At 36.6% G+C, this 19,615-nt stretch overlaps 1 protein-coding gene across 1 annotated transcript in view; it reads right to left on the bottom strand.

Moving 5' to 3' along the window:
- adgrl4 (adhesion G protein-coupled receptor L4) overlaps nucleotides 1–5,561 on the bottom strand; it is a 32,331-nt gene extending 26,770 nt beyond the window's left edge. The window contains exons 1-2 of the mRNA XM_023266327.3: nucleotides 5,295–5,561; nucleotides 3,308–3,457 (exon numbers count right to left, since the gene is read on the bottom strand). Coding sequence (XP_023122095.2) covers nucleotides 3,308–3,457; nucleotides 5,295–5,340 — 196 coding nt within the window. The 5' untranslated portion in view covers nucleotides 5,341–5,561. The remainder of the gene's footprint in view (nucleotides 1–3,307; nucleotides 3,458–5,294) is intronic.
- Nucleotides 5,562–19,615: the final 14,054 nt, after the last annotated feature.

The raw sequence follows: 19,615 nt of genomic DNA, 5'->3' as shown, positions 1-19,615 counted from the left end.
GAGTGGAGTGGACGAATACGTCGACACGCAGCACTGTACGAGGAAGACGGCTTTGTTTACATTCGTCGAGTGTACGCCATATTGGATTGTGCTGCATTTGCTTTCTTTTGTTTGTGTTGTGTTTTTTTGGGAAACTTTTTGCCCTTCATTACGGCTCCCAAGCGTAAGTCAGACTCTTCTGATGGCAGTGCTTCGAAGAAAAGGAAAGCCAGATTTTTTATTTTTACTGTACAGTGTTTTTATAATTTTACCACTGTGTTAGCATTGGTGAGTGACGTAGGTACTTATGTACATGTATGAGTTCCAACTTATGGTGAAAATCGCGTTACGTTGCAGCGTAAGAATTGTGACCTAAGTCTCGAATCACTGTGAGTCGAGACCCCCCTGTACACCAAACCAAAGAACAAGGTGAGTTTTTCACTGTTACATTTGATTTTCACTGTTAATGGCTCAGAAAAAATTGGAAAAATGGATGATTTTTTATTTAAAATGGAAAAATAGAAAATGGGATTAGACCAAGCCAAAATCCAGCTGAGTTTTCCACCTGGTTGCATCTTATTTGTATTGTTGTCAGCTGACGAAAAACAGGAAAAATTAGCCTTTTTTTTGTTTGTTTAGCTAAAAATAACTGTTAAGTTCTGTAATTTGTGTCTCTGAGTTCCATTATTAGCAGTTTTAAATGTGGACCTGCAGAGCAGCTTAATCCTGAACCGTATTGTTGCTGTCTTGTTTGAAAATGGTGTTTGCGTTACCCACATTCTAATTTACTTCTGCGAGCTGCACTCTGATTGTGATTCGACTCGGTCAGGAAACAAAAAGGGCTCCAGGAATTCCAAACAGCCCCCAAACACAACACGAGTAACAATGCAGCCGGCCGGCCATTAAAAACGCTCCTAATAGAAGCTGCATCGTGGAGATATTCTTCTTCTTTTCCATCCAACTCACTGTGTTTTCTTTGTGATTAACTCTGCAGCGAGTCAATTACCTGCTTTGGAACAGAAAACAAGCTGAGGACAGAAAGTTGACTCACCTCCACTCGCCCACATGTTTCTGTAAAAGCTGCATCTTTATTAAGCGCAATTAGAGGAATAAAAATGAGTTTCCTTGCTCATAAAAATTCTGAGGTCATTTGTTTGCTTCTGGTCTGAGGACTATTTTGAGATAATTGCAGATAAATGGTTTAAACTGTATTAACCCACATTAGTGCAAATGTTGAACTAATGCTTCTATATATGTGATGAGAAGCCAGAAACTGCAAAAGCTAACTTTTGTAGTTCTTTTTTCTCATCTTTTATTTGAGCAAAGATATTTTTTAACCTCAGATGACATTAAAGTGTTATATTATTATGTTTAAGCCCTATTTCTGCTTCATTTCCCACATTACATACTGAAATGCAAAGTTTAAATCTTAATCACTATTTTGGTCTGCTTAGTTCTTTAAATCTACACTTCTAGAGGCCAAAAACTTCATCTTATCCATGTATAAAAGCTCATTTTAGGCCTACTGCATCAGAAAACATATAAATGATCACCAGAGTGGAACAAACTCTGTGTCATTAGTTCTATTTCTGCTTCATTTCCTACATTATATACAGAAATACAAAGTTTTTCTCAGCATCAAATCACCACAGCTTCAGAAATCTGTTACCAGATATTTGGCTGAGCAGTAAACAGGAAACATGAATCACTATTTTGGTCTGCTTAGTTGTTTAAAACTACTCTTCTAGAGAACAAAAACGTCCCCTTATCAACGTATAAAAGCTCATTTTAGGCCCACTGCATCAGAAAAGTAGAAACGCACTGCTGAGAGTGTGCAGTACTCCGCCAAGGCTGCTCATTCCCCCATATGGCATTGTCAGAAATGTAGCTATTCAGTTATGTGATGATCAGCATAAATTTGTCTATCTATGCACAACATTACTCAAAAACAGACTAATGGATTTGGATGAAATTTTCAGGGAAGATCAGAAATGACACAAGGACCAACTGATTAGATTTTGGCAGTGATGTGGCTTATAGTCTGGATCCACGGATTTGTTAAAGATGGCTGCGTGGCGTCACTGTAACTATGACAACAAGTGAACACTATGTCAGCTGCCTGCTGACGATCACATGGTTGTGATCCTACTACAAATCCACCGCTGCAGACTTATTGGGACTTGGAAATCATACAAGGAGTCAGAGCCCCATCAACTCCCGCCGCCCATTACATCTTTAGGTCATGCGTTACGGTATCCGTACATAACGTACCCATACATAACACACACCTGTGCTCAGCGCAAGCTTATTTTCTTTGTGGGTACATCTATATTAAATGGCCACATTCTATATGACATGGTTACCGCTACAATTTTTTTAAAGATTTCAGCCTTTGGAAATGATACAACGACTGAGCAGCCTTGACAGAGTACTGTTGTTTTAGAAATGCAACATTTGTTTATTAGTTATTGATGATCAGAAAGCATGGCACCATAGAATGTGGTTGTAGCAGTGGTTGTAAATGTAGCGGGCAGCGGGAATTGATGGGACTCCGAAACACCCCCACAATTTAATGAGTTGTTCCTTATATCATTTCTGATGGATAAGTCCAGATAAGTTCACAGCGGTGGATTTGTAGTAGGATCACAATCATGTGATTGTCAGCAGGCAGCTGACGTAGTGTTCACTTGTTGTCATGGTTACAGTGACGCCGTGCCGCTATCTGGCAAGGATACAGAAATCTTTACTAAATCTGTAGATCCAAACTATTAGCTGCATCACTGCCAAAATCTAATCACTTGGTCCTTGTGTCATTTCTGAACATTCCTGAAAATTTCATCCAAATCCGTTAGTCTGTTTTTGAGTAATGTTGTGAAAAGGCAGACGAACAAACATACGCTGATTGTAACATAACTCCATTGTTCCTTGGTGGAGCAACTATTAAGGAAGGTTAAGTTGAGCTGCTGACTGACGTTACTGTATATTAAACGATGTTCAATATCTTCACAGAACTTTATTCTAAGTGTCTGAAGCTGCGTTTTACATTAAGTTGGTTTACTCACTGTTTAATTTGCTCATGAAACTTCATTTTTACACTTTGAAAGTCCAAATTGGACCTTCTGATGTGCCAGTTTTGGCCTGCAGGCCGTATGTTGGACACCTCTGCACTAAATCAAACGGGAACATTTGGAGTTGTGGTGATTTTTAGGTTATTGTGCTGTGATTTTACTGATTTTGTTGGATCTGTGCATGGCCCCTTAACTAGAATGAGTTTAATGCCTCTGTTTTGCTGCAACCCCGTAAATATTCTGAGAGTTTGTGCATTCACCGTTACAAAACGTGGTTCCGTCTCCGGTGTATCCGTGGTTACAGAAGCAGGCGTTGTTGGATCCATTCAGGGCCTTACAGGTGGCGAGATGGTGGCAGGAATCACAGATGTCAGAGAGGCTGCATGGGTCCATCAGACTGGAGAGCCATGCTGAGAAAACACAACGTCCGAGTTTCACAAACCAGGTTGTTTTAAGGCGTGTGGTTCCAGTAAAACCAGACAAATCTTCCAACAGCAGCAGTGTCTGTAATATAATCGACCAACTACAGCACATACAGCTTTGGAAATAAACAGTAGACCATCGTGAGTGTCGTTTTCGGACTCTTTCTTTGCATTTCTTGGTGGAAAAACACAAAGTTTTCATTTTTAAGCCGCAGATTTTATTATTCCAAGCCAACAGCTCATGCAAAACAGGAGCTCATTTGTTTCATTTTCGGTTTAAAACACAGCAACAAAAAAATGGAATTAAATTGAACATTTGTTACATTTCATTTTCACTGTTAATGGCTAAGAAAAAAAACTAAAAATTGGGTCATTTTCGGTTTCAAAAAACAGAAGATGGGATTAAACCAAAGTTATTCACTTTGTTAAATTTGATTTTCAGTGTTATTGGAAATGGAAAAAGCAGGACAATAGAAAACAGAAAATCTGAGTTTCACTTCTAGCAAGACAACAGATTGTTCTAAGGCATCTAGTTCCAGTAAAACCAGAAAAATCTTCCAACAGCACCAGCGTCTGTAACATAATCCACCAACTACTGTACATACAGCTTTGGAAATAAACAGTACACTACCATGAGCGTCGTTTTCTGACTCTTTCTTTGCATTTCTTGGCAGACAAACACAAAGTTTTGTTCTACGAACAGCGGATTTGATGATTCCAAGCCAACAGCTCACGCAAAACATGGCTGTCGGAGCTCATTTGTTTCATTTCCGGTTAAAAACGGTGAAACGAAAAAATGGAATTAAATCGAACATTTGTTAAATTTCATTTCATTGTTATTGGCTAAGAAAACAATGTATTGCTTGTTTTGCTTTAAAATGCAAAACTGAAACTATGGTAAATTAGATTTTTATTGATTATTGAACTTTAAAAAAATGGAAAAAATATAGGCTGGATTTAAAACAGAAACATTTAAAATGGGATTACACCAAACCAAAACCTGAGCTGAGTTTTTTTAATATGTTAAATTAGATTTTTCTTGGTTAATGAACATTTAAAAAGCAGGGAAAAAAATAATAATATAGGTTTGTTTTAAAAAATTACAAGGTAAAATGGGATCACACCAAACCAAAAAGCAAACAGCTTTTTAAACTGTCAAATTAGATTTTTGTTGTTAATATAAACTGGAAAAAAACTGAAAAATTGTGGGGTTTTTTTTTCTCATGATTTGGTTTAAAACAGGGAAAAAACTCAAACAGTGACTTTCATTGTTAATTGACATTGAAAAAACAGGAAATGTAGCCTAGTTTTAAAACAGAAAAACTGTTACACTTTATTTTTGTTATTTAATGGAAAAACAGAACAGCATTGAGTACCTAATGAACTGTTTCCTTATTATTTATCTGTTCTTTGAAGCATGCTAGAGTGAAAATAAAGTTTGGATCAATGAATTAAAAATTTTCAGCCATTTTCCGTGAATTTTGAACTTTTTACAGTTTCAATAAATCACATTTTAAACAGAATCTATTGTCTTTTCGTGTCTTTTAGAAGAAGCTGTAGTTATTCAACCACTGATTAAATCCTAACATCCTCGAGGCCTGTTGTGTGAAGAAAACTACAGGTGGTTTAAAAGTAATTTCCAAAGCTGTAAAAGTTTACGTAGCAGAATATCAAGTTTAGTTTTGAAGTTGTGTACAAAACTCATGTAGATTTTAATTAATCTCATTTACACATTAATTAAAGTTGATCTAGAGATCCTATAGACAGAAATACATCTATATATAAAACACCTGCCATGTTGCAGTGAAGAAAAAACCTCACCTACCTGTCAAAAGTATGAGTTTCATTGGTGACCTGAGCAAAGACTCCATGCCGGCGCTGAGTCTGGATTTTGCTTTCAGCTCGGGCTGCGGTGGGCTTGCCCGCCGCTGACGTCCTGCACTTCCTGTTTGCCTGAACCTGCCCTTCCTGTCTGAGCTTTACTCTGCTTTCAGAAACACGCAGCAGGTTTGTCCGGCAGCTCTCTTTCAGCTCATTTACGCTCTACACCGAGTATAAAAGCGGGTTTATCATCGTTCAGGCGTCTTTCTGGACCAGCTGTGGGTTCTGTTGCTGCCCATTGGGTCATTGTTCTCAGTGGAACCCGAACAGTAAACAGGCCACAACAACACCAAGTGACTTCACTGAAGGACGACCGCCTCCCTTCCGCTAACAACCGTAAACAAAAACCTCTCTCACATTCCTCAGCGACCATCTCAGAGCTCCTCAGACCTCCAGGATTATCTTTCAGGAACAGGATACGAGCCTCTAAAGTCAGAATATAAACTGAATAAAGCAGATTCTTGAGTGTTGGGTTTGATATGTAGGAGTTTTACTGGAAAGGAGTGGAATTAAATGTGACGTTATATTCAGAGATTCTTCATCTGAGATGTTTTTCACACGTTTCCTCTAAAACGGTGCTCCACTAAAAATGCCATGTGCTGTCTATGTGAAGCTGTTGAAGTGCTGACCACTGGAAGAAAAAAGAAGTGAAAAAATATATTTAAAAAACACTCAAAACACTGCAAAAAAACCCCCATTAAAAATAAAAGCCAGTTTGTCTAAAAAAATGATATTTATGGCTTAGCGGATTTAAATACAGTAACATTGGGTCATTTTTATAATCCAACATAGCAATAAAATTCAGTTACTGTTCATAAAAATACTGATTTTTGAGGTGAAAACTGTTTACAGTTTTGTTTTATTATTATTATTTCAATCTTTAACATACATCTTTTTTGATAAAAATACAGATTTTTGATGTGAAAACTGTTTTGTTTTTGTAAACATATAAATGACTACTTTTTTCTTACAATTTTACTAGATCTTCCCCATAATTTATCAAAATGGGGCAAATCAGTAAAATAACACAAAATAAAATTATTTACCATCATTTCAACCCTTAATATACATTAAAAAAAAATACAGGATTTTGACTTGGACATTATTTGCATTTTTTTGGCTATTTTTTTTTACAGTGAACAAACAAATTAACATTTATTTTTTGTGATTGCTGATGTAAAATCTGTAAAAATAAAAATTTTAAAGACCTTGATGTACACAACTATTCTTTAAAATAACAGCATTTTCTGTAAAATTAAAAAAAAAATTTTCTTTGCTGTTTTGAAGTATATTTTAAATCAGCATTTTGAGTAAAAAAAAGTCAAATGTTGTTCTACCATTTGTAAAACAAATAAATACAGCTCTTCTATTATTATTTTTTAAAATCAACATTTACTTGACATACTGCTTGTAAGATTTATTTTAAACAGTTAAAACTGCACATAACAATGATTTACCATTTTTCTTTCAAAAAACAAGAAATATCTGTAAAATAACAAAGGAAAAAAGCAATTGAAAAAATAACTTACCATTTTCCAGCTTTTAATATACATACTGTTTACATTTTTCTTTCAAATGCAAACAAATCTCATTAAAAAAATAATTTTTTTGCTCATTTAATACATTTTAAAATGTGTAATTCTACTGTTAAATGCTGTAAAAGAATAATAGTAAATATAATAATAATAATAATAATACTGCTGTTTTATTATATATTTTATTCATAATTTTGACATTTTTTATATGGCTACTGTGCATTTTTTTAAATCTTTTGCTGTGATTTTTGTAGTTATTATCTGTAATTTAACAAAACTGAAAATCTGGCAGAAGTGGTGTCAGAAAAAATATGTTCAGTAACAGTGGAATACTGTAATATTCAACAATGATTAGAAAAACAGTGAATATAATGACACATCTAAAAAAAAATTGGTTCATTTAATACAGAAAAAAATAATTCTACTGTCAAATGCTGTAAAAGAATAAAGTACTACTTGAAAAAAATGCAGTTATTTGATGTGAATTTTATTCATAGTTTTGGAATTTTTTGTGCAAAATTTTTGATTTTTTTGCTGTGATTTTTGTAGTTATTATCTGTAATCTAACAAAACACTGGACATCTGGCAGCGCTGGTGTCAGAAAAATTACATTCAGAAACAGCGGAATACTGTAATATTCAAAAATAGCTTAAAAACTGTGAATATAATGACATATATCTGTAAAATCATATACTTTTTAGCAGATTTAAATGCCATAAAATGTCATTTTTGCTGTCAAATGTTAACAATTGTTCACCCTCTTTCATCCTTTTTAACAGTTTAAACTGTCACATTGAAAACATTCATTTTCTCCAGTGTACAGTTCACTATTGTCCATGCTGCCTTATAAACTGTCCTCAGTAATGGAGGTATTGTAGAAAACGGCTTCATAAACAGAATTTCGAGGCTCTTTGTGCCGAGGGTACAGTTCAGTCTTTGAAGAGATAAAGCAACACATTTTATTTCTGCGGTTCTGTGACATCTGTCATGGACTAATGATCCCATTCTTGAGCCGACACAAAACAAACCCGAGGGCCTCTGCCGTTCACTTGGCGCTGCCTTTCAGCCACACCCATGAATATCAACACTTTACCGGGTGGAATTTAACCACAAAACAGGTGAATTCAAATGTGAGCCGGCGACAATGGTGAAAAAGGTGAAGTGGCCATTCAGGTGTAACTGAGGTCCTTTTCAGACTTCCCTCTACTTTTATGGCGCACAAACGCATTCACTGATGAATAGTTTCACTCGGAAGATAAGTTCTTTGTTGACTGTACTGCAATCTGTGCCGGCGGTTTGAATCGCTTAGGCAAGGTGTTCAGTTTATTGCTGAGAAAGGCAGCTGCTTTGAATGACGCCATTAGAATTGCTCTGCATTACTGTCCTGGGAAAGCGCTGGGTGAAAACCACGTCTGAATGTCTCGCTCTGACACGCCGCTAACAGCGAGGAAGGAAGTGATGTTGCCTCGAACAAACCTGGACTGATTGCAGCCTTTCCTCCTCCTTCTTTTTTTTGTCTCAGGAAATCTCTCTTTTAGGGAGGAATTCGTACGAAAAAAGAAAAAAAAGGCCTACAGGAGCTGGTTTCTGCTGCTGCTGCTGCTGCACAATGACATTGTAGGAAAAAGACACCTAAGAGAAAAGCCTGTGTGGAGGCAGTCTTGTGTAAATGTTTCCTCTCTCATGGATATGGAAATTCTGACTGTACAATTGCAGAATTTTTGCATGTGTGTGTGTGTGTGTGTGTGTTGTTTACGCTATTCAGGCAATATAGAGATTTGTAATCCGGAGCGCGATGGAGAATGTGTGTTGACGCTTCTCACACAGATCTGTTCTGATGTCGGCCTTATGTTCAGCCACAATGCCGACTGAACTCTGGGCCCAGATGGCAGCAACTGTCTCAGAAACTTGCAGCTCCTGAATATTTCAGTACGCGAGGTCGCAGAAACAAAGATCTGCTCGGCCTCCAGCTGCTGAGAGTCCGATTTAGATTAGAAAAGGTGCCGCCGCTCAGACAAAACAGACTTTAAGAGAGAAAAATCCAACCTGAAAGTGAAATAACACCTGACAGGTCCCACTGGAGTTAACAGTGTTCGTTGTAATAGATGTAAAATTAGAGGAAAGTCAATGAGGATTGTTTCTGCATCGCTTGCAGGTGTAGACGTAGAGTTTGATTATAATAAATGGAGGAAAGGATCCAGGAAATGGCTGTAAGCAACAAACATAACTTTAGTTCATATTTAAGTTTTGGAAAATCCCAGATTGCATTTAGGAGGATTTAACCAGCTAAAGACTATCAATGGAAACAATTGGGGATTTAATCTCATTAAAAGTTGCTCCTTTATGGACGGTGTTTGTTGTAATAGGTGTGAAATTAGAGGAAAGTCAATAAGGATTGTTTCTGCATTGTTAAATGCGGGGAAGGGTCCAGGAAATGACTGTAAGCAACAAACAAACTTTATATTTAAGTTTTGAGAAAACTCAGATTGCCTTTAGGAGGATTTCAAGATCGTCAGTGGAACCTGTTAGGGACTTAATCTCATTAAAAATTGCACCTTTATGGATAGTGTTAGTTGTAATAGGTGTGAAATTAGAAGAAAGGCAATGAATATTGTTTTTGCGTTGCTTGCAGGTGTAGACATAGAGTTTTTTATTCATTGCTGTTCACAATAGATGGAGGAAACAATCCTGCAAATGACGGGATGCAACAGACTAAACTTGAGTTCATATTTAAGTTTTGGAAAAAAACAGATTCCATCTAGTGGCAGAAGGATTTAGCCAAGCTCATCAATGGAACCTGTTAGGGACTTAATCTCATTAAAAGTTGCACCTTTATGGACAATGTTGGTTGAAATAGGTGTAAAATAGTCAAGAAAATGTCACTAAGGATTGTTTCTGCGTTGTTAAATGGGGAAAAGAATCCAGGAAATGGCTGAAAGCAACAAACAAAACTTAACTTCACATTTAAGTTTTGGAAAAACCCAGATTGCATTTGGGGGCAGGAGAATTTAACCAGCTAAAGATCGTTAATGGAACCTGTTAGGGACTTAATCTCTTCAAAAGTTGTTCTTTTATTGGTGGCGTTAGTTGTAATAAATGTAAAATTAGAGGAAAGTCAGTGAGAATTAATTTCTACTGCTCTGTGATTTTTGTTTTAAGCTTGCAGAGGTAAACAACCATGAAACAATACTATTCCTCACATGTAGCTCTGCCTTACTACTGTTAATGCAGATGTGGACCTCCTGCACAGCTCCTGATGCTAATCGTGCTTCGCCATACGTGCGTCTGGGCCGCCCACGTGCTGTATTGTTCCTGCAGATCTACAGATAGTATGTATAGTGGAAAACCAGACCTGTGGGTTCAAACAGCTTCCTGGAGGTCAGGAGTCTGTTCAGATCTGCATCCTCCCACATCTGGACAATAGTCGGAGAGCAGCAGGCGGCTTTTCCCTCCTCAGTGTTCGAGCGTCGCCCCCTGGGTGTTGAAGCCTCAAATACCGGAAACCTATACAGCTCTGGTTGATATTTAAGGTAGTATTTTACCTGTGTTTCACCTTCATGACCTCTTGGTGCAATTTAAAGTTGAGATGCGGCGTTAAACTCTTACAGAAAGAAGCAATTCAGACTGAAAATGAAATAAAACAGGCAGCTTTTTTCCCCCAACATTTCCACCAAGGACATGCCGGTTTAATTCTATGGTGCACTTACAGACCAATATAATATATATTCAGCGGTTGAACTCCACCGATGTGCTGCATGAATGGCTGTACAATAGTAATTACCGGACTCTGGAAACTTTTATGCAGCGATTCTTTGAATGGTAAACGACGAGAAGCCCCAAAGCAAACACGCTATTTACAGATTAATATGGAAAAGTCAAAGAGTCAGCATGCACACAGCAATTCCTCGACCCAGTTAAGCTTCAGAGATGTTTTCAAGGCCGTGCATTTCCATTTGTTACGCAGCAGCGTTCAAGGCCAGCGCGGCTACTGTTTGCTAAATTGTTCCTGGAGTCAGAGTGGGCGTCCCTGGGAATCTGCGACAGGTTTTGATAACACTTGAAACCACTTGCTGTTATTGTAAAAGGAACTGAAATGGTTGCCGGATCAGAGTTTTGTGTTTGTGATTTTGAGGGAATGAATCGGGGTCAGCTGTGTCGGTCTGAGTGGAGGTCTGTGCAGCTAACCAACACAAAGTCCATTACCTGACAGCACGACTGCAGTTCACTTAGAATGAAAAAGAAAAAGCTCAGGATTTTCATTCCTCTGTGCTGAATACGACTGAGGACGGAGGCATTAAGTTTCTCCATCTGTATGTCCATTTGTACATCCGTTCTTCCTGTTCTCTTGAATCCAATATCTCTCAAACACCTGAAATAAGTTTCTTTAAATTTTACACAAATGTTCACTTGGAATTGAAGATAAACTGATCAGATTTTGGTGGTTAGAATTGTCTTTGGTTGGAGACTGTCAATGAAACCTGTTGCAAACTTGATCTCATTCAACTGTAAATTTATTAAACTGTAGAGTTTAAGTTTCTCCAGCTCTATGTCTGTTTGTTTGTTCATTCTTCCTGGCCGTTTCTCAATATGCGTACTTGTCCGTACTTGCGTTCTCGTGTACTCGTGAAACGTCATCAGTCGGAGACCAAGTATTGTTCCAATTCAAAGAAAGCATCTGACTGAGAACGCATGAAATACCTGGAAGTGTTCTCGCTCCACCCACATTTATCAAGACCACATTGGACCAGACTTGTGCAGACTTTGGGCGGCCAAATGACCCATAATGCATTTGGTGCCGACCAGTGGGAAAGGCCATGGAGGAAACTTTCAGAGGTAACAGGAGTTTTTTTTGGGAATACTACTGTTATTATGATGTAGTTTTCAGATTATTTCAGGCGGGAAAGTAGTTGTGTAAACGTCAAATATATGGCCAATTTGTCAAGATAAAGCTTGATTAAAAATTTACTCCAGCGGTTTCAGAGATGTGAGCGTCCAGGTTAGACGGCTATGACTGGACAGTCCATAGCCGAGAGCAGCCTGATGTCGGCAAGACTTTCTGAAATCTGCCGCTGGCTCTGGCGGTTCTATAGCAGTTAAACAGGGATATAGGTAGTTTTACGTTTATCTAATGGTCACACTTTAGCCTCATGATGTATTTTTTATTGTTCAGAGAAAAATGGGCTTGAAAGAAGTTACAGTTAATATTCATAACATAATATTGTTAATGTTTTACTCAATCGCTGACTGTGTGCTTCTGAATTATTGTCTTGTCTTCATTACCCGTAGTACAACTTTGTTCTATTCTTATGACTGTTAGTGTGCAGTAAAAATAACATTTAAGCAATATTTTATTCCAGGGACATCTGAAGAAACCCAGATCCTCCCTGGCTACTGGGAGACTCTACAGACAACATCAGCAGCTCCATCTTCAGCATCTGGACCAGCAGGATGCTGTTCATGGAAACTGAAGGATAGAAAATGCTGAAATGTACTGAAACATTTTGCATTAAATATTTTTCAGTTGTGTTCAAAAAATGAATTGAATTGTTGAGGCCAGAAGTAAATGTTCCTGTAACATCAGAGCTGTGTGATCAGATGCTGCTGATGTTTGAAACGGTTTCTGTTTTTTTACCTGACAGGCAGAAGAAGAGCTCACCTGTAGGAGCTCACCTGTATTCAGGTTCTGAGTACAGTAGTTGACATGAAATATTCTCTCATTAATCAGTGATGATGTTCAGCATACAGAAGTCCTGTTGATCACATTAAAGTGTAGTGATGTTTGTGTATCTGTCAGACTATAAACCTCTGGATGTTGGAGGACAAACATCAGGTATGTATGTAGAATGTATTTTAGTCCTGTTAATAATAAAACTGTAAACCAAACCTGTTTATGAGATGTCCTCATGAAGATTTAATCTTTTTTCAGCAATCAGTTTCTGAAAAGTTTTTGTGGATCCATTGACAGAACTGAGAATGAGACGGTTCAGTTCATCACAAACTACAGCTGTCAATAAATCAGCGGCTCTAAAACATAAAAAAAAAGATGTATAACGATCTTACAAACCTGAATATATATGCACAGTAACTGCTTTAATATTAAAATATGAACATGCAAGGCTGTGTTATTATATCTTTTCCACTTTGTTGTTTTTCACTGCAAAAATAACCGGAGCAGATGAACCGAGGCGGTGACATCATCAAGTACACTGGTGTTCCAATTGCACTTTAGCCTCGATGTGTTCTCGCTCGCAAGTCAGTTCTCAAGTACAGACTTGTGTACTTAGAATTGAGAAACAGCTGCTGTTTTCGTGAATGTAATATCTCTTGAATGCCCAGAAGACGTTTCTTCAAATGTTGCACAACTGATCAGACTTTGGTGGTTAGAATTCTCTGTGAAACTGTAAATGTCCCCAATGAGGGATCAATAAAGTTGATCTTATCTAAAAGTTGCACTTCCATGGACAATTCAGGTTGGAATAGATGTAAAATTTTAGAGGAAAGTCAGGAAGGAGGAAGATCAGTGAGGATTATTTCAGCTTAGTATGCAGACGTAAAAGTTCAGCAACCGACAATCATAAAAGAACACCATTCTCACATGACATTAGAATTACATTATTCTAAATATAACAAATGAAGGAAACAATCCTGCAAACAGCTGGACACAATAGACTAAACTCAAATTCATATTTAGGCTTAGGTTCCTCTATTTGTACGTCTGTTCCTCCTGTATTCTTGAATCTAACATCTCTTGAACACCTGGAAGAAATTTCTCAAAATTTTGAACAAACCTTCACTTGGAATTCAGGATGAACGGATCAGATTTTGGTGGTTAGAATTCTCTGTGACACCACATCCGCTTAGAGACCGTCAATCGAACCTGCTGCAGACTTGATCTCATTAAACTGTAAATTTCCCTGGTGAGGGATCAATAAAGTTGATCTTGCCTTATCTTTTCTCATATGACAATAGAATTGCATTAAGTATAATTTTGCCTTATTCTGAATAAATGAAGGAAACAATCCAGCAAACAGCTGGACACAACAGACTAAATTTAAGTTTATATTTAGGTTTAAGTTTCTCAATTTGTACGTCCGTTCTTCCTGTATCCTTTAATCTAATATCTCTTGAACGCAAGGAAAAAGTTTCTTTAAATTCTGCACTACAGACTTTGGTGGTTTGAATTCTTTGAGAAACTCATCAAACCATAAATTTCCCTGGTGAGGGATCAATAAAGTTGACCTTAGCTTATCTAAAAGTTGTACCTTCACAGACAATTCAGGTTGTAATGGATGTGAAATTTTAGAGGAAAGTCAATGAAGATTATTTCAGCGTAGCTTGCAGAGGTAAAAGTTTGGCAACTGACAATTTTAAAACATTATCTCTCACATGACATTAGAATTACTTTATTCTAATTATAATAAATGAAGGAGACAATCCTGCAAACATCTGGACACAACAGACTAAACTTAAGCTCATATTTAAGTTTAAGTTTCTCCGGCTGTATGTCCATTTGTACGTCCATTTTTCCCTTTTTCGTGTGTAATATGTGTTGAAGTTTCTTTAAATTTTGCACAACTGATCAGATTTTGGTGGTTGCAATTCTCTGTGACACCACATCTGTCCTGTTTTTCTAAAAAAAAATTATAAACTGCAAACACCTGGAGGGAATTTCAATACATCTGATCCATTAACTCTGTCAAAAACATTTACAGTCCTGTACAACTAAACTGCCTTTTCAGTTTCATTTTGAGGGAAAGTCGGCCACTGGACTTTTACCCAGAAGACCATCAGACTCAGAATTAGGCTTAATTTTCTGTCATTGTTTACTTTTATTTTTTTTCCCACTCTTTGGTCTGGTTTAGGCAGCAAACTTTTCATACATGTTCATTACATGTTTGCAGCTTCTCCTTCATTTTCTTGGTTCCCACAGTAACAAGTCCCACCCCATCTAATTAGCAACACTAAAGCGCCATATGAAACGTATTTGTGATATGTTTCTGTATTTAAACATAGTTGAAAATGCAGTTTAGTTGGACAGGAATATCATTTTGTGGAGACTGGGGTTGGGGTCTTATGTTTGCTACCTAATTAGAGGCTGTTGGCCAAAAGATATTTAAATCTTTTGATTTTTTAACTTTCAAAAACTTTCACAGAAATATCTAACAGGATGATGAACTAATAACATTTTATATCCAGAAGGTCAAAGGCAGGTAACCTGCAGCTCAGCTGGTTGGTGGAAACATACAAGATGGTAATTCTAAACTCTTAGAAGAACCTCAAAGAACCTTTAGAGTTCTACTCAAGAAATCCCTGAAGAAGACCCATTCTGTGAGGTTTGGGGTTCCATTTTAGACTTCAGCTTCTTAATATTATTTCTTTATCATAAATGAGCAAAAGTGATTCTATGGTAAATGCACTGCAGGTTTTGAAACAGGAAAACAAATAAAACTATGAGTAAATGCAGGAGTAAAGCGTCAGTGAGACCTTCAAACAACTCTACAAAGACGTTCCTGGACAACTTTTTATGACGTTACTTAAGGTTCCTACAGGGTTAAATCGCAATAAATGCAATTCAAGACTGTGTACATTAATACATTATGAAATCATTTTACATTAATTTATGAAATAATACTGTATAGAGGGTGCTTAGCTGTAATTATTCTAAATATTTTACATCCCCAGTTGTAGGAGGTGTTTCCAAAATTTAGCTATGACGATACCAGCTGGAAGCATCTGATTTTTTTTAAACCATGTTCTTGGTGTTTTCTAGTCAGACATAAGTTGTTTAGGATATTCAGAGTGAGTCAGGTGTGAAGAGCCTCAAGCAAATTATTCAGTCAACACAAGTCACCATAGCGCCCCCTAGTGTTAAACTGAGCTCAAAATTCAGCAGCTCAACCCCAACAATTCAACCAAAAGAAGAAAACATTTGGAAATAATAAACTCTCCTCCATGTGTTCTTCTTTTATCAGTGTCTGGCCTTGGAATTAGACTCGGAACAATTTTTAAAAAATGCTTTTTCCTAGTAGTAAAAGCAGAGTTATTTGGTGTTTAATCATCCCGTCTCTAAATGAAAGCAGAGATTAATATTTGATGTCAGAGAAGGAGGGAAATAATGAACGTGGACTTTTTAAAAGTTAATAGAATTGACAGTCACGGCTGTTTGAACCTGAGTAATTTCCTTTATATACAAATGTATTTTATTATTCTTTAAGTCTTTGGAGACTCTGCTCACAACAGCGGACATTTATTCAAACATCAACTAAAACCACATTAAATGCTGAATAATGTTTGAAATAAGCCTTTCTTCTCATAATTAGCTATAGAAACCTTTCATTCTACAGAAACATACAGATACAAAACACATTCTCTGATGTTTAAGAAATACATTTTTAAAAGTTTTTATATTTCTAAAACTGTAATAGTCTAATATAGTGGACATCGTGCATCAATAGTTATATTATACAGCTGCACACAAATTACTTTTGATCTTAATCTATTGATTAACCAATCTGCCATTATCCTATTAGTCAGTTTATCCAAACAATTAATTTTCCTGCAAAAAGGTAAAATGAGCATTTAAATTTAGCACTTTTTATTTAGCAAACTGAATGTCATTTTTAAAATCCAGCACAGTATTAAATGGAAAGAAATGTTTGCATACAAAACAGTAGAATTAAATTGGAATCTCCAACATGATAACAAATAAAAAAGAGATTATTTAAGTCAATGCAATTTAAGTTTATATTAAACAACAACTAAGTGAAAAAACTGTTCAGTTAGTATATTAAACAGTGACACAATGGATATTTTACAGCACAAAGTGGCTAAAGCAACTCATTTTCTCCATATTTTGTACTCGTTCTTTGGAATTAGTTTGGAGTTTGTGAAAATATTGCAGAATCCTTAGCACTGTCGTCTTTAACTCGTGTTTGGTGAGTTTGTCAGTTATAAAATCCAGATTTTAGCAGCTTAAAAGTGACTGTTTGTACACATGCAGTTGTTAGGAAGCTCCTTACCTGATCACATGCAGGCCTTTGGTGTAGGAAGGTGGACTTTATTCAGTTTTACAATTCCAGTGGCTATAGACTTAACTGTACTTATTAAATTAAAGTTTATTTTTCTGATTGAAACTAATAAAAAGACACTGAGTTTTAAAGCCATATTGTTTTGGAGCTTTAAAATTAGGCACACCTTAAAAGTAGATTTATTATTGGCTAGATGAGTAGGTGGGGTCTCAAGTCCGATTGGTAACAATGTGTCCTGATTGGTCAGATTGAATTGGAACAGCAGGCTCACTTCCTTATATACGTGAATGTATTGGCGGGGATACGAAGAATGCTCTGTTCAGAAAGCAGTACTACTGCCTGTTGGAAGTAATTGTTTGAAATTTTTCCCATATTTTGTTCCATTTTGGAGGCAACTGTTGGTTTAGAATCTGCAAATCAGCTAAGCTTTTCCAGTGAAATGTTGGTCCTCCACATGGCTCACTTATCTACCTGCTCTAGTAAGTACCAGTCATCTCAATAAGTTGTGTTGCAGTCCCTGTTTAATGCTAATTCTGCTGTCTGACACCAAAAAGATGAGAATTATGTGAACAGGAGCAGCTTTTATTGGGAGTTCAGTTATACTAAAAGGCAGTTTATGTGAGCACAGGGATCAGGAGAGAAGCTCACTAGCTTGCTGAAATAGCTAAAGTGCCTCATCAAGTGTTTGTGCTGCTGTAGTTTGCCGTCCAAACTCTGCTCAGTTTCCAAACCAGCTCTTAGTTCTGTGATAATTTGAAAAACTGCAATACTTTTTAATTATTGGGTCTTTGGAAAACCTTTAAACTGAACAATGTTGGACTCTGTGGTTGCTGCTGTTTTCCAAAACCGCATCTAGCCAAAAACAGCTGGTGTCATAATTAAACAGTGACGCTAAAGAAGGTTTTAATATTTAGTGGCGCACATTCAGTATCGAGATTATCAATTTTGCTGAATAACTGCAACAGCTCTATTATTGTCTGGTCACTGAGGCCCTGTGTGTCAGCTTGTTTTTTGGTTTATTAGTATTATGGTCTAATTGTTATCTGATTTCATAAAAACAATCTAATCTGTGCATGATGGCATGTATGTAAGCACAGTTTTGTGAATGTATGTGTGTTTTGTGAAAGTAATATTTAACTGGCTGGATGTGTTTTCAGCAATTCCACAGTCAGGGGTTCCACTTTTTTGGTGATTTTGTTGGTTAATCACATCAAAGCTGTTAGCAAAAGGATTCTAAAGTGTTTGCTGTTATTTCACATATTCATAGAAAAGCAAGAATCCATTCACAATTTACTGAAATATTGTCACTTCTCTACCCCAAAAAGGCCTTTGTTGACTTTATTAAGTTTCAGAATATTTCATTTTCCATAGCAGAGTATGCTTAGAATGTATGTTAGTGGGAATCCTGATGTTTTAGATGTTGTATTTGAGAAATGTGAGATTATTGCCAAAGAAAAATGAAGTAGTTTGTGGATTTAAGTTTTGGAAACTCCCGAAAATATAAATGGTGTAGATCTTGTTGCAATAAAATTTGTTTTCTTTGTGGTTAATTCAAACAGAAGTCATTTATGCATGTTTTGTTCAGTTCTGGATTAATTGTTTGTTGTTTGCACTTGATTAGTTTGTATTTAAGTGATTTTAAATGATGGTGGATAACATTGTGTCATCAACGTATAATACAAAATCAAAAACCTGTTTCCTTGAAAATGTTGTGTTTCAGAGTGTCGGAGGTAGAATTTGGAATAGTGGGTATATAAACTGGACTGTTGTAGTCAGAGGTAACAATGACAATAAAGGCTTTTCTCCCACTTTAGCCCACTGTAACCGTCGGAATAGTCTGATCTGGGGGATATTTTGGCCTATTTGGGATGTTTTCACTTCAAGTGGAGTTGTACCAGTGTGATCAGCCATTTTGAATTTGCAGTGTTTACAGAGCACCACATTGTTGGCCTTTGTCTGAAACACCCCCAGAGTTTACATGATTGTGTTAAAGGTTTTTATTATATATTTTTTTGCTGTTTTTTGCACGAATCCATGTTTGGACCAACTGCAGCCATCTTTGCAAAGCACCGTCGTCGAAGTCATTGATGTTGATCACTTTTCTGCAGCGATACTGTCATCGATGGTCGTCTAATGTTTCTGGTTTTATTTTTTATTCATCTAAATGAATTTGAACTGTGCACTTCTTTGTATCTCTGGCAACACATCCAGCAAATGTGAAGCAGATCAGGGGAAGGATTGTTGAGAAACGTCATGAACAGACACGCACATACAAATGCTTCTTCATTTATCAGTGAGATTACCTGAAAGAAACAAATAATTTATGTTAAATCTGTCTTTGAAACATCTAATTATACAAATTCACACATTGAAATAATGCATATTCACACTGTGCATTGAAGTATGCTTTAGTACAACCATAATTTTTACAATTCTAGACGGAAAAAATGCTTCTGGGTCACTCCAGAATTGGAGGACATTTTACATCCCACCCATCAAATTTCAAATAATTCACGTACAAAATACTAAAACATGCAGTTCTTGTGTAAATGTTCTTGTCCTGAGACCAAATCTAAAAAGCTAGGAGACAAAAATGTTTGAAAACATTTTTTAAAATATCAAATAAGCCTGGAGTTCCCCCTAAAATGACATTTTCTCTTGTCCCACCCCCCTGATGACCAAACTGAATCTCTAATAAAACA

This window comes from Amphiprion ocellaris, chromosome 2 (genome assembly GCF_022539595.1).
Source record: "Amphiprion ocellaris isolate individual 3 ecotype Okinawa chromosome 2, ASM2253959v1, whole genome shotgun sequence".
NCBI classification, from domain to species: domain Eukaryota; kingdom Metazoa; phylum Chordata; class Actinopteri; family Pomacentridae; genus Amphiprion; species Amphiprion ocellaris.
This window is presented reverse-complemented; position numbering and strand designations above follow the sequence as displayed.